At 39.9% G+C, this 20779-nt stretch overlaps 2 protein-coding genes across 7 annotated transcripts in view; both read left to right on the top strand.

The window, feature by feature from the left end:
* FLNB (filamin B) overlaps window positions 1-8355 on the top strand; it is a 92580-nt gene extending 84225 nt beyond the window's left edge. For all 6 annotated transcript variants that reach the window (XM_087709001.1, XM_087709002.1, XM_087709004.1 and 3 more), the window contains 5 exons: window positions 1763-1895; window positions 4420-4596; window positions 4778-4996; window positions 6219-6422; window positions 6772-8355. In XM_087709001.1, coding sequence (XP_087565127.1) covers window positions 1763-1895; window positions 4420-4596; window positions 4778-4996; window positions 6219-6422; window positions 6772-6959 — 921 coding nt within the window. In that variant the 3' untranslated portion in view covers window positions 6960-8355. The remainder of the gene's footprint in view (window positions 1-1762; window positions 1896-4419; window positions 4597-4777; window positions 4997-6218; window positions 6423-6771) is intronic.
* Window positions 8356-13415: 5060 nt separating this feature from the next.
* On the top strand, window positions 13416-20424 carry LOC106541679 (protein SPMIP1). Its single transcript, XM_014057194.2, has 2 exons — window positions 13416-13890; window positions 20145-20424. Exons 1-2 carry the CDS (start codon window positions 13452-13454, stop codon window positions 20261-20263), a joined length of 558 nt encoding a protein of 185 aa, XP_013912669.2. The 5' UTR covers window positions 13416-13451; the 3' UTR covers window positions 20264-20424.
* Window positions 20425-20779: the final 355 nt, after the last annotated feature.

Genomic DNA, 20779 nt, shown 5'->3' with positions numbered 1-20779 from the left:
CATAGACAGTCAAATGGCCCGAGAGAAGCCACTTAGGTCACTAATTCCACTAACTTTTAAGTTTAAGGTGAAAGAAACACAGAAGATTTTACATTAAGGTTTGACCAACTAGCATGAGTAAATTATTGCTGCACTTTGAAGTAACTATATTAAGTGGCACAATCTTGTATTTAGTTAAATTAGGTTTTGCTCGAATGAACTGCTTTGCAAATGTGTGCAGTGGTGCAGGTTTCTAGCTAAATCACACTAAAAGTACTACAAGGATGTGAATTAGCTGCTGTGGTATTGATGTTTTTCTTGTGTTTCATTTAAAGACTCCTGACAGAATGTGGATGTCAGCTGATTAAAACCCTAAAGAGGGAAATAAAACTAATGGGAAGGCAGGGGCAGTGAAACAAGAAATTCTCTTATAGAGGAGCCTTTTACATTTTGAATAGCTCTTGATTCACTTTTAATGCCTTATGTGTAGGTTTGCTCAATAACCATTTATTTCTCTCTTGAGGGTAAAGCTGAAAATGAAATCTCAAGTAAGCTATGAACTGAGAGCAAAGCATTGCAATTTAAAACCATGGTGAAGTATCCAGAATTTCCTAGAGTCTGAGGCAAAGTGAGCCATGCAGAAGTGTGTAGTGATAAGTGTTGCCCAACAGATACAGATTTACATATTCTTTTAGTTCCTTTTTCATAGTTCCAGGGATCCTCAAAGTATTGCATCTGTTCCCATGGTGGAAAGCATGATTTCCATGAAGAGAAAGCTGCAAGTATCATAAGTAACCATTATCTGATGCTGCTACTGGCAATATGTTAATTATATGTTAACAAATGTTAACATATAATATATAATTAACATATACTGACTGTATGTTAATTATATGTTAACAAATGTTATAACTAATATATAAACAATAGATTGACAAAAGAGACAATAAAAAAGCAAAGAAGGAAGCAAAAAGACCAGAACATATCCCCAGCAGCCAAAACGTAGAAGCAGGGATTAACACCAAACAAACAATCAAGCAGAAAACAATACCCTAATTATAGAGACCTAATCAAGGAGAAAAACCACACCTACACTACCATCGGCAGGGCAAGCTAATGTAAATAAATGAGCAAACCCCACACTCAGTAGCACTGCTGATGATACTTAGATTGGTAATGAAATGTCTGCACGCTAACAACTAAATTCAGAAAACATCAAGGATTCTACGATATATTAATTGGCAAACCACACTAAGGAAACTCAGATTTCCTACAGAAAACTAAACATTTCATGAATTAAATTGTTGATTGCATCAAAATTATGCAAGAATTAGATTTCTGGTACTAATTTTTATGTCAGTATTCTAACTTCTAGACTTTGCAGTGTTGCTGTTCTGGCTAGTGTGTGTGGTTAGAATAATTTAGAATAATAATTCTAAACTATCTCTTATTATCTTTCTCTATATGGTTTTACACTTTCTCTCAAGATTAGAATTAACCCCTTAATTAAGTTACATAGGTAAGTAGTAAGCAGTTAGGCAAGCGGTATTGAGGTATTTTATGGAATACAGAGTTAACGGTTAGAATAAAATAGATACGTTCTCTGATATTTTTGAAAAAATCAGTACAGTATAGTTTGAAGATAACCATGCTTTGTTTTCTATTGCTTTTTAGGAAAACTGCCTTTTTATACCAAGAGGCTGTAAAGTATTAAACTATATTTTGAATATTCCATGTTAACCAAATGACAACGTCTGTGATTAATCTTGAATTGTATTCTTAGGAATCTGGGTTAAAAGTTAATCAGCCAGCAGCATTTGCCATCAGGCTTAATGGCGCAAAGGGCAAGATTGATGCTAAAGTGCACAGCCCCATTGGAGCAGTAGAAGAATGTCATGTTTCTGAGTTGGAGCCAGGTGAGAAACTGCATATAAGCTTTCCAAAAACCTCCAGTAATTTAGAACATAATAGCTAAATGTTAATAACCAACTTCTCTCTCCATCCATCTTAACTTACCAGTATGGTGTGAATCTAAAATTGGAAGAAAGAGTAGTGTTTGCCATCTTGACGGTGAAATATTATTCGTTGGAATTTAATAAATAAAAAAAATTGCAAGGCAGTATACTGCTACCTGTGGGATCTTAAGCGATGTCTCTTTTTATCCTGTTGTATTGTTGTTGTCTTTTTAAGACATTCTAGCAATATCCTATTTGAAGAAGTTAGCCCCATTTTAGGTTAATGAGGATTAATCCATTGTATAACTCTAAATATGTTTCCAGAATATTTGCCAGGCTTAATTACTGCTTTTCTAAACAATATTCTAATATTTAGATGTATTCGTTGTGGAATAAATGAATTTAATCTCTTTTAACTGTATGAAGAAAAAAAACTGTTCTCAAAGAGAGTCAGCTTTTACTGCCATTGGTGGTTATATCTAGTCTCAAGAAAATAAACAAGGTGCAATGAATCTGATAGTAAAGCAGTGAGAACAGATTTAATTGTGACAAGTCATGAATCCTAGTCAATTCAGCCATCTGAAATGATCTGGGCTGATTTCAAATCAACCAATGTTTTTAGTACATGCAAGCACAAAATTGAACGTTTAATTTTCTGAGTCAATGCTGATCAATTTTTGTTGACTCATAATAAATTCTTCTTGAATGAAAATCCCATTATGAATCTTTCCCCAAATAGGTAGTCCTTGTCTTTCAACTATTCGTTTAGTGACTGTTCAAAGTTAGAAGACCACTGAAAAAATGGCTTGTGACCAGTTTTCAGACTTATGACCATTGCCACATCCCCATGGTCACATGATCAATATTGGGTTGCTTGGCAACTGGGATGTATTTATGGCACTTACAGAGTCCTAAGCTCATGTGATTACCTCCCCAGCCAGCTTTCGACAAGCAAAGTCAATGGGAGAGCCAGATTCACTTAACAACTGCATGATTCATTTAACAACTCCAGTGATTTGCTCAACAATGGGCAAAAAGGGTTGTAAAATGGGGCAAAACTCACAACTTCCTTGCTTAACAATGGAAATTTTGAGCTCAAATTTGGTCATAAGTCAAAGACTACATGTAATGAGGAGGAATAACTTTGAAGAATAGGAGGAAGAGCCACTGTCAAGACAACCATCAGACAGAAGAAACCTGAGTAGGGACACAATCTGAGAATACATCCCACACAAGACCCTCCCTAGTTCTCATGAAGATAAAAGGGGAGGTACAACCAGACTGGCAAGAGTCTGATACCATAAACCTATAATAAAAATAGTATTGACCTTCATGACGTTCTTCATCTGATTTACTCTGAAAAGCTGACAAAGATATAAATTTCCTGTTTCTCTTTGAATCCATGTAATAAATTCAAGCTCACTACTCCCTTTAATAACTAGTTCCCTTTGTTAGAAAACCTTCACTCATCAGTAGCCACTAATGAAACAAAGTGATCTTTTAGGTCTTTAAAGGCATGCGGTGACTCAGCAGCTAAGACACTGAGCTTGTCAATCAGGAAAGTTGGCAGTTTGGCAGTTTGAATCCCTAGAACCCCGTAAAGGAGTGAGCTCCCGTTACTTGTCCCAGCTTCTGCCAACCTAGCAGTTCGAAAGCATGTAAAAATGCAAGTAGAAAAATAGGGACTACCTTTGGTGGGAAGGTAACAGCATTCAGTGCGCCTTCAGCTTTTAGTCATGCTGGCCACATGACCATGGAGACATCTTTGGACAGTGCTGGCACTTCAGCTTTGAAACAGAGATGAGCACTGCCCCCTAGAGTCGGGAACGACTAGCTCATACAATATGTGCGAGGGGAACCTTTATCTTTACCTAGGACATTAAAAACATGGTTTTATGTATGCTTACCCAGGAGTAGATTTTACTGAATGTACTGGTTCTTACTGGTTCAGGTAGTTCTCAACTTGTGGTTGCAAGTTGAGGACTACCTATGGTTTGGCTTGCCCAGCGTTTCATCTTCCAGTGACCCTGAGCCAGCTTTCCCCATCCTGGCTCCCTCCCACTGAATTGGGATTGTAAGTTCCCACCAGCATGGCTTTTGGAATTCATGAAAGTTCTAACCTTCATTCATGAAAGTTCTAAGAGCCAAGGTGGCGCAGTGGTTAAATGCAGCACTGCAAGCTACTGCTAGATCAGCAGGTCAGCGGTTCAAATCTCACCGGCTCAGGGTTGACTCAGCCTTCCATCCTTCCGAGGTGGGTAAAATGAGGACCCAGATTGTTGGGGGCAATATGCTGACTCTCTGTAAACCGCTTAGAGAGGGCTGAAAGCCCTATGAAGCGGTATATAAGTCTACTGCTATTGCTATTGCTAACCTGAACTAATTGGAAGCGTACCAGATTTAGGAAGAAAGAAAGTTTGGAAAGTTAAAACATTTTTTTTCCAGTAGGAGGTTCCAAGCTAATTAACTAATAATCTATTTACAGATAAATACGCTGTCCGATTCATTCCCCGGGAAAATGGCATTCATTCAATAGATGTGAAATTCAATGACAGCCACGTTGTGGGCAGTCCTTTCAAAATCAGAGTGGGAGAACCAGGTCTTGTAGATAGTCCAGCTCTTGTTACTGCCTATGGAGCAGGCCTAGAGAATGGCACAACAGGTAAGTTCTTCTCTACGTTGTTTTTCATTTTGCAAACATTGCCTTGTCCTTTTCAATTGGAATTGCAGTGCTGATTAATAAAAAGCAAATTTGCAGCAGGATGGTGACATTTGCAGGGCTTACTGGTACATGAAATGTGTGGGTTTACATCCATATTTTTTATTTGTACTTTGTTTTCCAGGATTACAATCTATGTTTACTATAGACACTACAAAAGCTGGTCCAGGTACTCTCGCCGTTACAATTGAGGGGCCATCGAAGGTGAAAATGGATTGCCAAGAAGCTCCGGAGGGCTACAATGTCATGTATACACCGATGACTCCAGGAAACTACTTGATTGGAATTAAATATGGAGGGCCTAATCATATTGCTGGTAGTCCTTTCAAAGCAAAGGTGACAGGTAAGAATAATCACAATCATAATGGCTGGGTTCACATCATGTTAAAACAGGATTTTTCAGTCATGGTTTCCTGACTAGTCTGTAATGGCAAGCAAACTATAATGCTGATGTCAAGCCCCCATCGGAGCCTGAATCGGTGGAGCCAACTGAGATCAAGGGGGTAGCTTCGTTTGCTTCAGAGGAATATGGGGAAGAGCAGGACGAGACATCCCAGGGCCCATCAGGATTGGGACAGCTTGTTACCAGGGAGGAATGGGGGCAGGATGACCAAGAGAGGGCAAGCAATGGGCATGAGAAGCGATGGACCTCAAGTGATGAGCAAGGATCGTCCCCTCCTGATCTCTGAGTACGGAGAATAGAGAGAAGGCGGGAACAGCGCAGGCCAACCTGTTGAGTTGGGAGAAGAGCACCCCGCCCCTCTTCACAAGTCATACCTGATATTTAAGGAGACGCTGTGGGGAGGGCCGTTTGTTGGGAACAAACACTGAATTTGTAGAGTTTGGTGTACCGGTACAGACATTAGGAGTTTACAGGAATGCTTGCTTCTTCCTTCCTTCATGGACTTAGTGCTTTGTTCCTTGTTTTGTGAACTCATTTCCCTGTTCCTTTGCTTTGCTGAACTGGGCGCAGCCAGAGATTGCCATGTGTGTGTATTTGCACACGCTTTGCTCTGGACTTGACAAGAATGTGGGATCGTTTGGGGGAAAATTTGGATCATTAAAGGGGAGTTTGAACTCTCAGCTGGCTTTGTGACCTTTGTGCCTTGTTCCAGGTCATCACAGCTGAATTCATGGCTTGTCATATTTATGGCTTACCACTGTATGTGAATAAGTCCAAAGTATCTTGTATCAAAGCATGAGTGGAAGGATTATAAAAATGAAGATGGCCAGTAGGATTGTAGACGAGAGCCGAGGTGGCGCAGTGGTTAGGGTGCAGTACTGCAGGCCACTTCAGCTGACTGCTATCTGCAGTTCAGTGGTTCAAATCTCACCGTCTCAAGGTAGACTCAGCCTCCCATCCTTCCGAGGTGGGTAAAATGAGGACCCGGATTGTTGGGGGTAATATGCTGACTCTGTAAACTGCTTAGAGAGGGCTGGAAGCCCTATGAAGTGGTATATAAGTCTAACTGCTATTGCTATTGCTATTGCTAGACTTGATTCACAACTGTTGTATATAGCTATGAATTCTTGTGGTGAACATACACATATTGTGTTTTTTTTAGGTCAGCGACTGGTTAGCCCAGGCATCTCAAATGAGACATCTTCTCTTATGGTGGAATCTGTGACTAGGTCAACCACAGACACCTTCTACAGAGGCATTCCCAAGTCATCGTCTGATGCAAGTAAAATTCTTGCTAGGGGTGCAGGGCTCTCTAGAGCTTTCGTGGGCCAGAAAAATTCTTTCTCTGTGGATTGCAGCAAATCAGGTAATTTGTCTTTTAAAAGCATGAGCTCAGTAATAATTGAGTTTTTAAGTTTACTGAAATCTTTATAAATAAATGACCATTACTTCTTATGTCTCAGAGTGCCTCCTAACTGTCCTTGGTAGGTGGAAATCAGATACTTACTACAGCCAGTAAGAGGCCTATATAGTGAATGAGAAATGTTGCTATTTTTCTTTAATACAGTAATCACCAGGGCTGCTTGTGTTAATTTGGATTGGTGCTATGTCTCCGCAGAAATGAAATGCTTACTGAAATTCTGTGATTTTCAATGATGCTAGGTGTTGAATTCTGCTGCAATATCAGTAACATTAACATTCTGTTTGTGCTTTAGGTTCAAATATGCTGTTAGTTGGTGTCCATGGACCTACAACACCTTGTGAAGAAGTATCTGTGAAACACTTGGGAAATAACCAGTATAATGTAACATATATTGTCAAGGAAAAAGGTGATTACCTATTAGCTGTGAAGTGGGGTGAAGAACACATTCCTGGAAGTCCATTCCATGTTACTGTCCCATAAAGTCCTCTTGTTTCTCCTCAAGGGAAACCTTACATACAATACTGTGAGCAGTTTTGTGACCAATGTATACAGATAACTTTTAATGAAACCCAAATTAAATATATTTTAAAGTTGTTCTTTGCCTTAAGCATCTTTGATATGCTCTGTAAATTTATTGTCTGCTTTAGTTTGTACTGTTCTGAATCAAAACACAATCATGTAATAAAGTTTTTTTGTTTTTGGTGGATTCTGGAATTTACATATTAAACTGGAATTTATCTTGGATAAATTGGTATCTTAAACTACTGACTTGCAATAGGTTTTGTTTTTGAACTGGAAACATTTCACTTTGCTGTAGAATATCACTATGACTGCTGTCAGTTAAAATTCTTCTGTAAAGACAATAGATGAAAAACCCGGTACTTAATATGCCCTTATGTGCTTGATATTCTTTTTCACAGCTAATAGTGAAAACTATAATTAGTGTTATCTTTAAACACTAAAATGATTTGCATAATGGTTGGCTGTTTACATTTGGGGGGAAATTGATGGTTTGTTCCTTGAAGGAACCCAAATGGATGTCTTAAGCTATTTTGGAAGCTTTTATCACTGATGCTTTATGCAGGTTTGGTAATGGATGGTGTAACTATGATTGCCTTGAGCAATAGAATGCCAAATTAAATTGATATTCTAGCAAAGATGCATATTGAGAGGTGCTTGAAGCTGTGATTGATTGTATGCAATCACCGTTATTACAGCTGTTTGTATATACAATAATCTAAGCCTCCATGATTTCCTTTGGTAATGCCTGTTAAAGTGAAAGCTAATCTAGGCAGTTGACTATTATGTGAAACTCTGGATATTTCTACTAATCAACAGTGCAAATTAAAATTGATTGAAAGTATTTAGTTCAAGGAGTTCATGAACAAATCCTCTTAAATGTTTATTTTGGGGGGGAGGGAAGTAAAGAACATTTATGACCATTCTGGTTTTCAAAATGGCAAAAAGTTAAAAAAACACCTTCCAAATAGTGAACTAAATGGTTTTCAAAAGCCTTTGGGGCTTCCCCCCACTTTAGCAGAGCTTTAAATGTGCTTGAAGGATGAAGACACTTAATGGAAGTAATTTAGTTGTTTCCCTTCTGTTTAGCAAACGATTTCTACTTGGTCGGCTTTATTTTTATAGTTTTATATCAGTGCACTAAGTCTAAGCACAGCTTCTTGAAAAGGAAATGGAATAGCCAGATTTTCTTTTTAAAAAAACTGGACTGTGTGCCTTAATGTGAAATGCTCACTACATTGTAAACTATCAGAAAAGCAAAATAAACTGGAATAAATGTAATATTGTATCTCATAACTTATTAAAAACCATGAATGTCTGCTTCAAGAAATAAAATGTGCATGTTAAACAATTGAAATGGGTTTCTGCAATAATTAGTTTTGCCCTTTTAACTTTAATATCAAATGGGTAATATGACTTAACCTGAAATTCCCACAGGAAACTTTCAATGGAAATTAAAGAGCATACGGGAGTCAGATGCTTGGCAAAGCAAATTAGTTTTAAGTATGGAGCAAAATTAGCAATATATATATACAAGCAAAAACCACAATGTTGATTATGAGGGAAGAAAATCCATGCCAAGGCAATTCCTTTTTAAGCCAACTGAAAGAGTACAAAGACAAATTTCCAATAACTCTTCATCAGGCAGTATGGTTAAAAAATGAGAACAAAAGAAGAAAGGGAAATAAAGCCTGCATTGATTTAGAGTCCAGAAATACTGTAGAAGATACCTTGTTCTGCTCAAAACAGAATCCAAAAGACCAGGCTGTGTGAGTAATTTAAGTTTATACATGGGCTAAAGATAGACAAAAGGCACTTAAGCTACAGGAACCACATAGTCTTTAGTGATGGTGCTGAGTTAATAAAAACTAAAACACTATGAAACTAATCCTTCAATCTAGTCCTTCTAGATTGCATGGGGAGGTCAAGAATCTGCAGAAGAAGAAAAAATATCATGGAACATTTCAACCTCTCTACATCCAACTTGATGTGTCAGTTTATCAGAAATGATTGCCTTTAAAACTTAAAGGTTCCATCTCTCTCCAAAGACTATTCTCATGGAGTGAACAAGACAATTTTTTTGTACTCGAGCCCAATTAAAATTGGTTTCATTCAAGACTGACCAGAAATGACTTTGGATTCAACTTTTCACATGGAAATAACTACGCAGCAAGAAATTCTGAGTTTGGTAGTTCATGAATGAATATTCTTATTTAGCATACGATGAGAACATGACAGAAGTAAAATATATACACACTCCACATAATTATAAGTAAATCTTCTATGGGGGGGTATGGCAGTGGCCTCATAACTGGATGTCTAGTTCAGCTATCCATGTGGTTGCCTCTGGCATTGCTTCATGTACTCTTGTGTTTGATCTTGTGTTTTAAATACAAAATCAGCTTTTCAAATTGCAAATCCTAGTCGCACTCAATAGCTACTCTTTCTATATTTGTGCAACATATATACCCATGATTATCTGGTTATAGATTTTGCATCAGCAATTTACTACTGGGTTTACTTTACACTAATCCATTATTTAACCATGTTTTGTTGTACAAGCCTCTTTTGGCTGATTTTAGACCTTGTGCTAAACTAGTGTCAAACTCGTGTCACGGAGCTGTCACATGATGTATCCTGACTCCCCCCCCTTCACTAAACTGGGTGTGGGCATGACCAGCATGTGACACATCTGGGCCACAGGCGGTGAGTTTGACACCCTGTGCTAAACCATAAATTGTGGCATACAAATCCTAGTGGTTGGAGTCACACAAAATAGCCAAATCAAAATCGTTATGTTAAATGTTAATGTATTGTTTGTCCTATTCTTATAACTCTATGTACTATTATGCCTCTAGCAAATTTCCTAAGACCCAACAACAGATCCTCCAACTGAAAGGGCACCATTTTCTATAAAAGTCTTCAAGCATCAAATACATCTATGATAAGGACTGGAATCTAAAAATTCTCATTCCTTCCTATGCTTGATCTATATTTTCAATAGTAGACCACTTGAGTAGCATATTCAGGGTAATAGATGCCTCAAACCCCAAACCAGATAAACTTAAGCAGAAACAAAAGGCAGAAATCTAATTCTTTTGAATATATTAGGTTGCCAGAGGAGATACTTATTTCTTGAATGAGCAGAAAGATTTTCTTCATTTAAGATCAAGAACAGGTACTCTCCTTTGGTTCTCCAACTGCTAATCATTTGCTTCCAATTTGTTTTGTTTTGCCTTGGATGACTTGGGGAGTTGTAGGAAAGTAAGAGTTAATAGAATATATATATCTATTCTGTTGTATCTATTCTGTTGTATCTCAAACAGGCCTTAATGAATTAGTGGAAATGATATACATATGCATAAGGATGAGTGTCACTGCACTGTTAGTTTCATCTCAAAATGGTGTTTCCTTCCTGTAATAACTTCTAACTAGACTTTTAAAAATGTCCTGCACTGCTAAGGAATCTCTAATTTTCAAGACACCATTGTGGATGGACATGGAGTTTTTGACCGAGCCAAACTAAAAGAAATGTGAACCGGAAATGTAAGATGCGTGTAATTGTTTAGGACTTAGGAGGTGTACCAGCAAGTACACCTACTATCTACACAGAAAAAGTTAAAGTGCAAAAGGAACCTAAAATGGAAAAGGGGACCAAAAACAACAAAAGTGCTGTTTTTAAAAGTATTAATTCCATCAGTCCAGTAAAAAGGAAGAAAAAGAAAATTGGTAGGAAAAAGAGACATGGTAGGATGGTAACATTTCATAGGGCAGTAATCCTCAACTTTATTTTCTCCCCAAAAGGAATGGTTTTAAAATATATTTAAACACAACAATTGACACAAGGAGGCAGTGGCAAGCCGAGCTAAGCAAAAAGATGGTAGAGCGTACAGTATTCAGTGTCATGAATGAATTTAAATCATCAATTGGTTCTCAAACCTTGAAGATGCAGATAATTATCTCACAGACGGTTTCGGTGAAACCATGGAAGAAATGCATAAAACCACAGAACTGAAGAAGACAAATGTTCCTCTGCCCTACAAGGTAGACTATTCCAAGAATTCCATAGGTAGTCTAAAGCTACTTCCATTGAGATTGGCTACAATAACATGAATCTTGCAAGTCTGGTTGTGTCCTCCTCCTCTTCCTCCTCCTCCTCCTCCTCCTCCTCCTCCTCCTCCTCCTCCTCCTCCTCCTTCACCAAATTGGGGTGTTTTCTGCCTGAATCACTTCCAGATGCTATCTGGATGTTCTGAACTTGAAAAATGCTTAGTCCCAAATGCCTGAGAAACAGAGCCTGAATATGTTTGTCAAGGTAACCTTCCTTACTATGTGTAATATTGGGGTATGTACAGAGGAGAATACCATATTTTTTGGAGTATAAGAGACACCACAATTTTGAAGAGGTAAATTAAAAAAAAAATTGCACTCTGCAAGCCTCCCAAGTACTCTGCATGCTTTGTTTTTTTGGAGAGGCTTGTAGAATGCTCCTGGCAGCTGGGGGGGGGGGCAAAAACTGCCTGTTTTTTGCTTATTTCTGCCCTCCTCAGCCCCCAGGAGCACTCTGCAAGGCTCATAAAGGGTCTAAATGGCTATTTTGGTGAAGAGGTGGGTTTCAGGAGGCCGAAAATGCTGCACTGAGTTTATAAGACACACTCAGATTTTCACCCTGTTTTGAGGGAAAAGGGTGCATCTTATACTCTGAAAAATATGATAATCAAAATAATAAGGGACATGGAACAGATTAACTCATGAAAAATTATCAGAAGAATTAGGTACATTTAACCTGGACAACAGAAGACTTGTGAGGAAATACGACAACTGTCAAGTATCTAAAGTGTGTTTATGTGGAAGTTGAAGTAGAACAATTAGGTGGTGTTACAAGGGACAGGACAAGAAACTATGGGTCTGAATTACAAAGAAGTAGACTTTAGACCAGTGTTTCTCAACCTTGGTGGCTTTAAGTCCTGTGGACTTCAACTCTGGGAGTTGAAGTCCACAGGACTTAAAGCCACCAAGGTTGGGAAACACTGCTTTAGACATTAGGGGAATTTTTTTCTTAATAAGTTAATCTCCTGTTGGATGTTGCAGTCTCTTTCATGACAAGAGTCTGATGTTAGAAGTAATATGTATGACAAAAATTATTTTGTCCTGCTTTCAGTAGTGGGAGCAAGGCGATAAAAATATTCATTTCTTCTAGCCTGGCTTAATGTCATGACATGTTTTCTAATAGAACATGGGAATTATATACAGCTACCGCAAACCCTGGTATTCTTTTCGCCATGCCATGCCATGCCATGCCATGCCATGCCATGCCATGCCAAGGCATAAGACTTAATTGAAGGTTGTGGCTCAAATTAGTCACAGTTTACCTCCTGAAAACAAAACACTCTCATTTCTTCCACTGTATGATGAAGCTTTACCAGAAGGAAAGCACCTGGTTGTTCTGAAGTCTTTCCTTTCTCTAGCCTTCTTTCTCCCCTTCTCATTCCCTATCCCCCTGTTCTTGGCTGAATTCTGGTTGGACTCAGATTCATGATTGCAAAGGGCAACCATTCAAATGCACACTGAAGGGCAAATGAGATATTTATCCATTCCAGATTTAGGACGTGGGCTGGTACATGTCTTGGAGAAGGTATACCTTTGCTACGAAGAAGGGGGCTCCGCAGAAAAAGTGGCTTTTTAAAAGGTGGTGGAATACAAAAAACAGTTGAAATGGCCCAGTTTTGTGGGGATGAATAGGGCTGAACAAGAGCCAGTTTTGCTCTCTCAGGGAAAAAAAAACACTCTCCACCCAGGAGAGTAGCCAATGCAACATTTTGTGGTTTCTGCAGACAGCCATTTACATTTTCCCTGGGTTAGATCCAACACAACTTAAAGCCAAGGATTTGCCAAATGTATTTGCAAGGGGAAATACATTTGGCAAATCCATTACTTGCTTATGTACAATTTAAAATCAAGATCAATTGTTAAAATTGTCCTCCTGTGTGTGTGTGTGTGAGAGAGAGAGAGAGAGAGAAAGAGAGAGAGAGAGAGAGAGAGAGAGAGAGAGAGAGAGAAAGACAGACAGACAGACAGACAGACACACACACACACACACAGACAGAGACACATTGACACACACAAGTGTTCAGGGAAATGCCTTTGTTGTTTCATTTTGGTTTACAAGCCCTGCACAAATTTTGTCAAATTTTGGATTTAAGGCCTATTCTTGCACCAAAATCAGCACTGTGGGCCTTTGGCATCTCTCACTTTTCATGCACAGACAACCTTAATGCAACAATAGCCTAGCAACAGTGGTGGGGAAACGAGGCAAACCATTGGCCTGTAATTTGAGCCTGGCTTCACAGACCCTTTTGTGCCTGTTTCCTTGGACACCAGAAGCAGGAAGTGATAAGTTATACCAAGCACCGCCAACAATCCCGCACCAGCGCTTGCCTTTGCTTGCAGGCTATGAGGGGCCCACTAACTAGCCAGGAACAGGATGGCTGGAGGGAACTGATTAACAAGGAGGTTTTCTGCAGGATCAGCTGGAAGGCAAAATATGGACAAAAATACCCCCAGCGCCTGCCCAATCATGGCATCTCCAGGCAAAAGTGTTTGCTGCCCGACATCTACCTTCCCAAGGAGGACTCGAGCTCTAGAAATCGAGAAGGCATTCCCCAGAAGGAAGACCGCCAGGTGCCAGCAGAAGAGAAGGTTGGGCTGAATCTTCAGGAGCCTCTTCCAGAGATGAGGGTCCCAACCCCAGAGACCACACAGCTGCTATACAAGGGCTTCTCCCATGAAGGCAAAGGAAGACAGAAGTACCTCAAAGAGAGAATGATGAAGTCTCCTGAAGAAAAATTTTGGTACCCGGTGCTGTCTTCGTGGGAGTATGGTTGGCGCTTAGGTAAGCAGGACTCCCCACTCTGATGCTCCCTACAATAGACCCAGTTTATTGATGGCAATTCAACCCTAGCCCTAAGATTTCAAGTCCCCCTTACTAAACAAGAGAGTCTTTCCCACTTGCTCCCATGACATCCCCTTCCTCTCATTTCCCACCAACTAGCCAAGCTTAGCTGGACTGGATTTCAAGTAGTATTTCCCCCATTATTCTGTGGGAAGTTATCATCCAGCCCTCCCCCAGAAAAAATGAAATATCCTAGGAAATATTGAAAAGGCAGAATGTTTCTCTGGATGTGAAAAGAAGCATGTTTTAAAAGACAGAATAGTTGCCTGTAGCTTCCTGCCTACCCCCACTTTGTCAATAGGCCCATTAAGACTAGCCAGGCTAGCCCACTTTACATAATAAAGACTTCTCCACTGCAGCTGCAGGGGGAAGGGATATTATTCAACTCTCCACATGGCATCTGAGAACTCATCTATACCTGGATTCAAAACAGCCTAGAGAGTAGCCCCCTGCATAGCACAATGGGAATCTGACAACCAATCAGAATACCTTTCTTACACAGGAACAGGAAACAGAGAGGTGGGACTAAACAGGGTATAAAAAGCCTAGCAAGCCCCTTCCTCAGCCCTTCTCTCTTCTTCTTCACCAACATTGAAACATGTGATCGCCTTTTCTGTTCAGGGCTCAAGCCATGTGGCCCTGTCCAACAATAAACCATCTTTCCAAGCAGCCTCCATGTCTCCAATGTCTTCTTCCCCACTTGGAGCTGAACCCAAAAGGACATTTCTTTCAACAATTCCAACAGTATCCAAGGGCAGCCTCAAGGTGTGTAACATTTTGGTCAGCAATGACCATGGAAGATATTCAGTAACTGTAGGGACTGAGAACAGAGGTGAGAAATAGTGGGAAAATAATGATAGGTATTAGTAGTAATGTCATGGTTTCTACTGACTCAATGGTAGACAGAGAGTCATTCAGCTCAACCAAGAAAAAGGAATATCTATGCAGTGGTCAGAACATATCTCCGCATATTAAGCTCAGAGGTGGTATTCAGCCAGTTCTGGAGAACCGATAGTGGAAATTTTTAGTAGTTCGGAGAACCGGCAAATAGGCTGGCCCTGCCCCCGCTGCCTCCCAGTTGATCTTCTTTTGTTGCCCTGAACAGGAGAATGGAGCTGGGAAGCAGGTTAGTGGGGTCGGGAGGGAATGGGGATTTTGCAGTATCCTTTCCCTGCCATGCCCACCAAGCCCAGCCATACCCACCAAGCCACGCCCACAGAACTGGTAGTAAAAATTTTTGAATCCCACCACTGATTAAGCTGCATTTGGATGCTAGAAGAACAGGTACCCCTTATGGAACTTTCCTCATATTCCTTCCTCCCTGAATTATTCCTATTTTTGCTGTCCATCTCCTGCACCACCATCTGGATTTGAAAAGGTTTGTTTGCCCTTTAGCTCATGGGCCTTCCTTCTTTCTTATTTCTCCTCCTTCATGTCTACTTCATTGTCCTGTCACATGACATTTTGTCAGGAGTTGAAATGTGAGGGTACCAGCACTGGATGGTGGGATTCAGCCAATTCGCACCACTTTGGGAGAACTGGTTGTTAACTTTCTGAGCAATTTGGTTGTTGGAAGAAATCATTAGGGCAGAGAACTGGTTGTTAAATTATTTGAATCCCACTACTGATATAGCCCTACCTAATAAGTACATAATATAGATTGCCTTTGATGGAGCACAGAGAAACTTCTAATTTGCCTGGAGTTTGGCTTCTCATATCTGGCAGTGCTAATAAAAAATCCAGGAATCTCACATATAGAGAGAGGGAGAGGGAGGAGAAGAGAAGATAGATCCAGTTGTGTATGTGTAAAAGAGAAAAGTGTGTATAAGAGCAGGAGGAAAGAAAAAGGCTGTGTTGGTTTGCTGGAAATGTTTGCTGGTTACTGAAACGGAATGTAAAGGCAAAGTTGCACCACAATATTTTTCCCAGGGACATAAAGATAATGTTTACTAAAACATTAGTTAGCTTATTTAAGACATCAAAGCAAAATATTCTAGTTAAGACAGAATGCCAAAAAGAGGTCCACATTCATAACCAGAGGTAGGCAGAGAATGGAATGGAATAGAATAGAATAGAATAGTTGGAAGGGACCTTGGAGGTCTTCTAGTCCAACTACCCTGCTTAGAAAGGAAACCCAAAGCATTTCAGAAGAATAGTTGTCCAATCTCTTCTTAAAAACGTGCAGTGTTGGAGCATTCACAATTTCTGGAGGCAAGTTGTTGCACTGATTAATTGTTCTAACTGTCAGGAAATTTCTCCTTGGTTCTAGGTTGTTTCTGTCCTTGATTAGTTTCCACCCATTGCTTCTTTTCCTGCCCTCAGGTGCTTTGGAGAATAGCTTGACTCCCTCTTCTTTGTGGCAACCCCTGAGATATTGGAACGTTGCTAGCAAACATCAGTCACTGGGTTGGGGACATGAACTGCAAAGAAAACTGCTTTTGAAAAGTTGGCTGGGTTACAGAAAGCTGCAGAGACCTGGTCTCTGCAGGCTTGAGGACTATGTATCTATAGATGTTTTCTTACTTGGAGGTGCATGTAGTAAAAGAGCCAAGGTGGTGCAGTGGTTAAATGCAGCACTGCAGGCTACTGCTAGATCAGCAGGTCAACGGTTCAAATCTCACCGGCTCAGGGTTGACTCAGCCTTCCATCCTTCCGAGGTGGGTAAAATGAGGACCCAGATTGTTGGGGGCAATATGCTGACTCTCTGTAAACCACTTAGAGAGGCCTGAAAGGCCTATGAAGCGGTATATAAGTCTACTGCTATTGCTATTGCTATAAAACGTCACTGCTCATGAATGTCCTCCTCTCCTAAGATATTTTACTGTGCCCTGTGGCTGCCACCAGCCCAGCCATTGCTAGTCAAAGCCCAGTTGCACTGCTATCCCCTCCCTCCCACTCTTCCACCTGTTAGGACCTACGTGAGACTGGGAGGTGGGAGGTGTCCTGCTGGGCTTCCAGAGTCTTGTTTTCTACTATTAGTGAACCCAGCACTCTCCAGAAATACCACTGACAAGCCCAGCGTCTTAACTACTGAGTCATGGCATCCCTTTTATAAAGACATATAGACACATGGAAAACAACTACTTTGCCCAGGGATCAGATCAAAGTTCTGATACATTTGTTTACTTATCTTCTGAACTTTGCTTTATTGCAATTTGGAGTGATTTTACTAGCTTATACGCAGAAATCAGAACAGCTATTTGTGTGTGGTAGTGGTGGCATTACCACTAGAGCCAGATGGCTTTATATAGTGCTAAAATAAATAAAGTAATGTAAATATATTGTTTGTTTTTTGACCATAAGAATTTTCCATAAAGTTAAGTTGGTCTAGACTACGGTTTTTCAATATTACTAACTATAAGATGACTCCAATTCCCAGAATTTCCCAGCTGGCTGGGAAATTTTGGCAGTTGAAGTCCAACATCTTAAAGTTACTAAGATAAGAAAATCTTGATCTAGAGCCTCCCTAAATTGATACTCCGCAGATGTATTGAGTTTACAACTGGCAGAAATCTCAGCTGGGAATTCCAGGCTTTCAAAGGGAGTATACCTGGAAAGCAACAGGTTATGTAAGGAAGTCTGGGAACCCACACACAATGTCCTTCTGAAGCTGTTTTTAACCTTGTTCAGTTTGAGATTTGCTGGCCAATTTGGCATTGCTAGGAGAAATAATTATGCTTGCTCAGCTAACCACTCACTATAAATTCATTTTTAATGATGGAAACTGAATAAAGTTCCAACGTCTTCAATGGAGTCGTAACAGCATAGATCTGTTTTTATCATGTCAGGAAGTTGACGACATGTTTATCTTCATCTTTTCTTGTCTGCTAATGAATCATAGCTATTTTACAATGGAAACTGGACATTATGTCATTTAACAAGTGGATTTCTGCTCAACGTTATTCAGACAAGTTTTCCTTGATAACTACAATTGCAGTCTCTACAAATGTAAAGATGTCTGCTTGAAAATACAGGAACACTTTCTGCATAGCGTGTATTATATTTGTGCACAGTGTGTTGCTGTTATAGAGGTGGGCATTGACTTTCCCCTCCACAAATGCTTTTTATTCTGTTCACCAACCCCTTCCTTTGGCTTCCCTTCAAATTGTACAAATCTTATTATGCCTTGAATAAGTTCTGTTCTTATAATGGGTTGTTTTTGTGCATTATTGTTTTACAAGCCATATTTTGCTCAGCAAAATATGGCTTGTAAAACAGCAGATCCTTAGGCCAGAGTCCCCAACCCCAAGCACCGGTCCACAGCATGCCAGAAACTGGGCCATGCAAACAAATGATGCCCCATCTATGGGATGCAGATAGCACATGAAACCATGCCCCCTCCAGTCTCTCCACATAACCGGTCTCTGGTACCAGAGGTGGTATTCAGCAGGTTCTAACCAGTCTGGAGAACCAGTAGCGAAAATTTTGAGTTGTTTGGAGAACCAGTAAATACCACCTCTGACTGGTCCCACCCCCGTCTATTCTCTGCCTCCTGAGTCCCATCTGATTGGGAGGAAATGGGGAATTTGCAGTAAACTTCCCCTGCCATGCCCACCAAGCCATGCCACGCCTACCAAGTCACGCCCACTGAACTAGTAGTAAAACTTTTTGAATCCCACCACTGCCTGGTACCCAACAAGTTGGGAACCATTGCTTTAGGCAATTCAAACATATTCAAATTGAGCAACCAACAAAACAGGATTCCTCTTCTTTGTCAGATAAGAGGAAACCATGGTTACTTGCTAATTGTAAGCCTGCACAGATGTCTGTACTGGAGCTTTGAGCAGAACAGGTCACCACTCTCTGCAGCTATAGGTGGTGACCTCACAAGCAATCTGTCTTTCAGGGCAATTAAATCCCTGATGCGCATTTCATCATCTCAGGAAATGGATGACATGCCTATTGTTCTCTTGCCTTATCAGATGATGAATTGTGTTTGTCGTGCAGAGGGATCTGAACTTTGCTTCATTTGGCAGTTGGAATACTGTTAAAAATTGTTCAAGCAAGTTTATCTTTCCAAGGAAACCATGGCTAGGGCATTACATTATGTACAGATGTGGTGGTTGATGCTTTCTATTCAAACATACCTCAGGAAACATTAAGAAGAAACTGCTTTTCTCTCTCCCTCTTCTTCCCCACTCTTTCAACTCCTATCTATCTATCTATCTATCTATCTATCTATCTATCTATCTATCTATCTATCTATCTATCTATCTATCATCTATCCATCTATCATCTATCTATCTATCATCTATCTATCTATCTATCTATCTATCTATCTATCTATCTATCTATCTATCTATCTATCTATCTATCTATCTATCTATCTATCTATCTATCTCATGTATCTATTTATTTATTGTTGCTATACCAAAAGCCATCAATGTGTATGAGTTAAAGCATAACAAAATAAAATAGCAAGGTTCTGAGTTCTGCCAAACAACTAGATCATCCTTGCTTAGTAGATGTGGGGTTAAATGCTAGTTTCTATTTGTTTTCCAATGTACCTGATGGCTGTTGGTTGGTGGTATGGTGCCTGCCATCTTGTTGATGTTAAGCCCCGCCCCTCCCTTGCTGCCTGTGAACATCCATAATGGTGGTATTTGCAGGTTATGGGTTCTTTCATTGCAATTACTACAGCAGTGTTGCACATGTAAAAAGGGGGGCAGGGCTTCCACTGCAATGCCATAATGCTGCTTCTTTTAGTTTGATCCAGAGGTGGTATTCAGCAGGTTCTGACCAGTTCTGGAGAACTGGTAGTGGAAATTTTTAGTTCGGAGAACCGGTAAATACTACCTCTGACTGTCCCTGTCCCCATCTATTCTCTGCCTCCTGAGTACCAGCTGATCAGGAGGAAATGGAGATTTTACAGTATTCTTCCCCTGCCACATCCACCAAACCATGCCCATCAAGCCAGGCCCACAGAACCAGTAGTAAAAAAATTTGAATCCCACCACTGGTTTGATCCGCTCGGCCTCCCCAGCCACATGGACAGACTCTAACCTTAAAGAAGACTGATACTGTATACAATGATAACAACAAGGCACATTGATACCTTTTTATCCTGTTGTGAAGGAGTTGCTTTTTCTTTCATTATTCACAAGGCCATCTTGTTTTTAATTTCAAAAAAGAGTAAAGTATTAACTACAACTACCCCTATTTGACTTGTTAATATATCTCAACTTTTATTTCAGGAGACACTATTAAGGACATCAGGAAGCCAGTTCATGGAAAATCTTGCATTGTAAAGGATACTTTTTACTTCAAAAATGGGACCTTCTACACTCCATCCAAAACTGACAAATTAGCATGAATACTGGCTGAAAAAAAGAAAAAACATTCCACGATGTTGCTATATGAGTGCTTATTGTGATACTAAATCAGAAGCCCTACATGACCTGGATCCAGATTGAATTGTACTCAGAGTCAACCTATTTAATCCAGCGAAGTCTAAATGAATCATGATTAACATTTCACTGATTTCAATTTCTGTCTTAAGTTTGATCATATGCAGATCCAACTCTGGACCATTGCCTCTGTTCACAATTTCTATTAGACTCTCTGTTATGTGCAACGTTGTCTATACAACAGATTCATTGACATACACGGACACATGTACTGCATACACAGATATTTTATGCAAAATATAAACAGAGACTCCGGGGGAGGGGGATTCCCCACCATTCAAACCATAGAAGTAAAAGAGCTGAATACTTTATACTTTATAAAATATACATTATACTTTCATAAACCAGAGATAGCCTATTCAGTTTTAGAGCTCATAGTTCTATAGGAAAACAGAGGTTTGTTTTTTTTTTAAAGAAATATC

The sequence above is a fragment of the Thamnophis sirtalis genome, unplaced genomic scaffold, assembly GCF_051295495.1.
Source record: "Thamnophis sirtalis isolate CommonGarterSnake01/CBP01778 unplaced genomic scaffold, rThaSir2_p1.2 scaffold_3, whole genome shotgun sequence".
Classification (NCBI taxonomy): domain Eukaryota; kingdom Metazoa; phylum Chordata; class Lepidosauria; order Squamata; family Natricidae; genus Thamnophis; species Thamnophis sirtalis.
Note: the sequence above shows the minus strand (reverse complement) of the source record. Positions and strands in the feature narration are given on the sequence as shown.

Coding starts and splice junctions, on each gene's coding strand:
- LOC106541679 (XM_014057194.2), top strand. CDS start 13,452: ATGAGGGGCCCACTAACTAGCCAGGAACAGGATGGCTGGAGGGAACTG. Junction 13,891..20,144: donor GGAGTATGGTTGGCGCTTAG/GTAAGCAGGACT, acceptor CTTTTATTTCAG/GAGACACTATTAAGGACATC.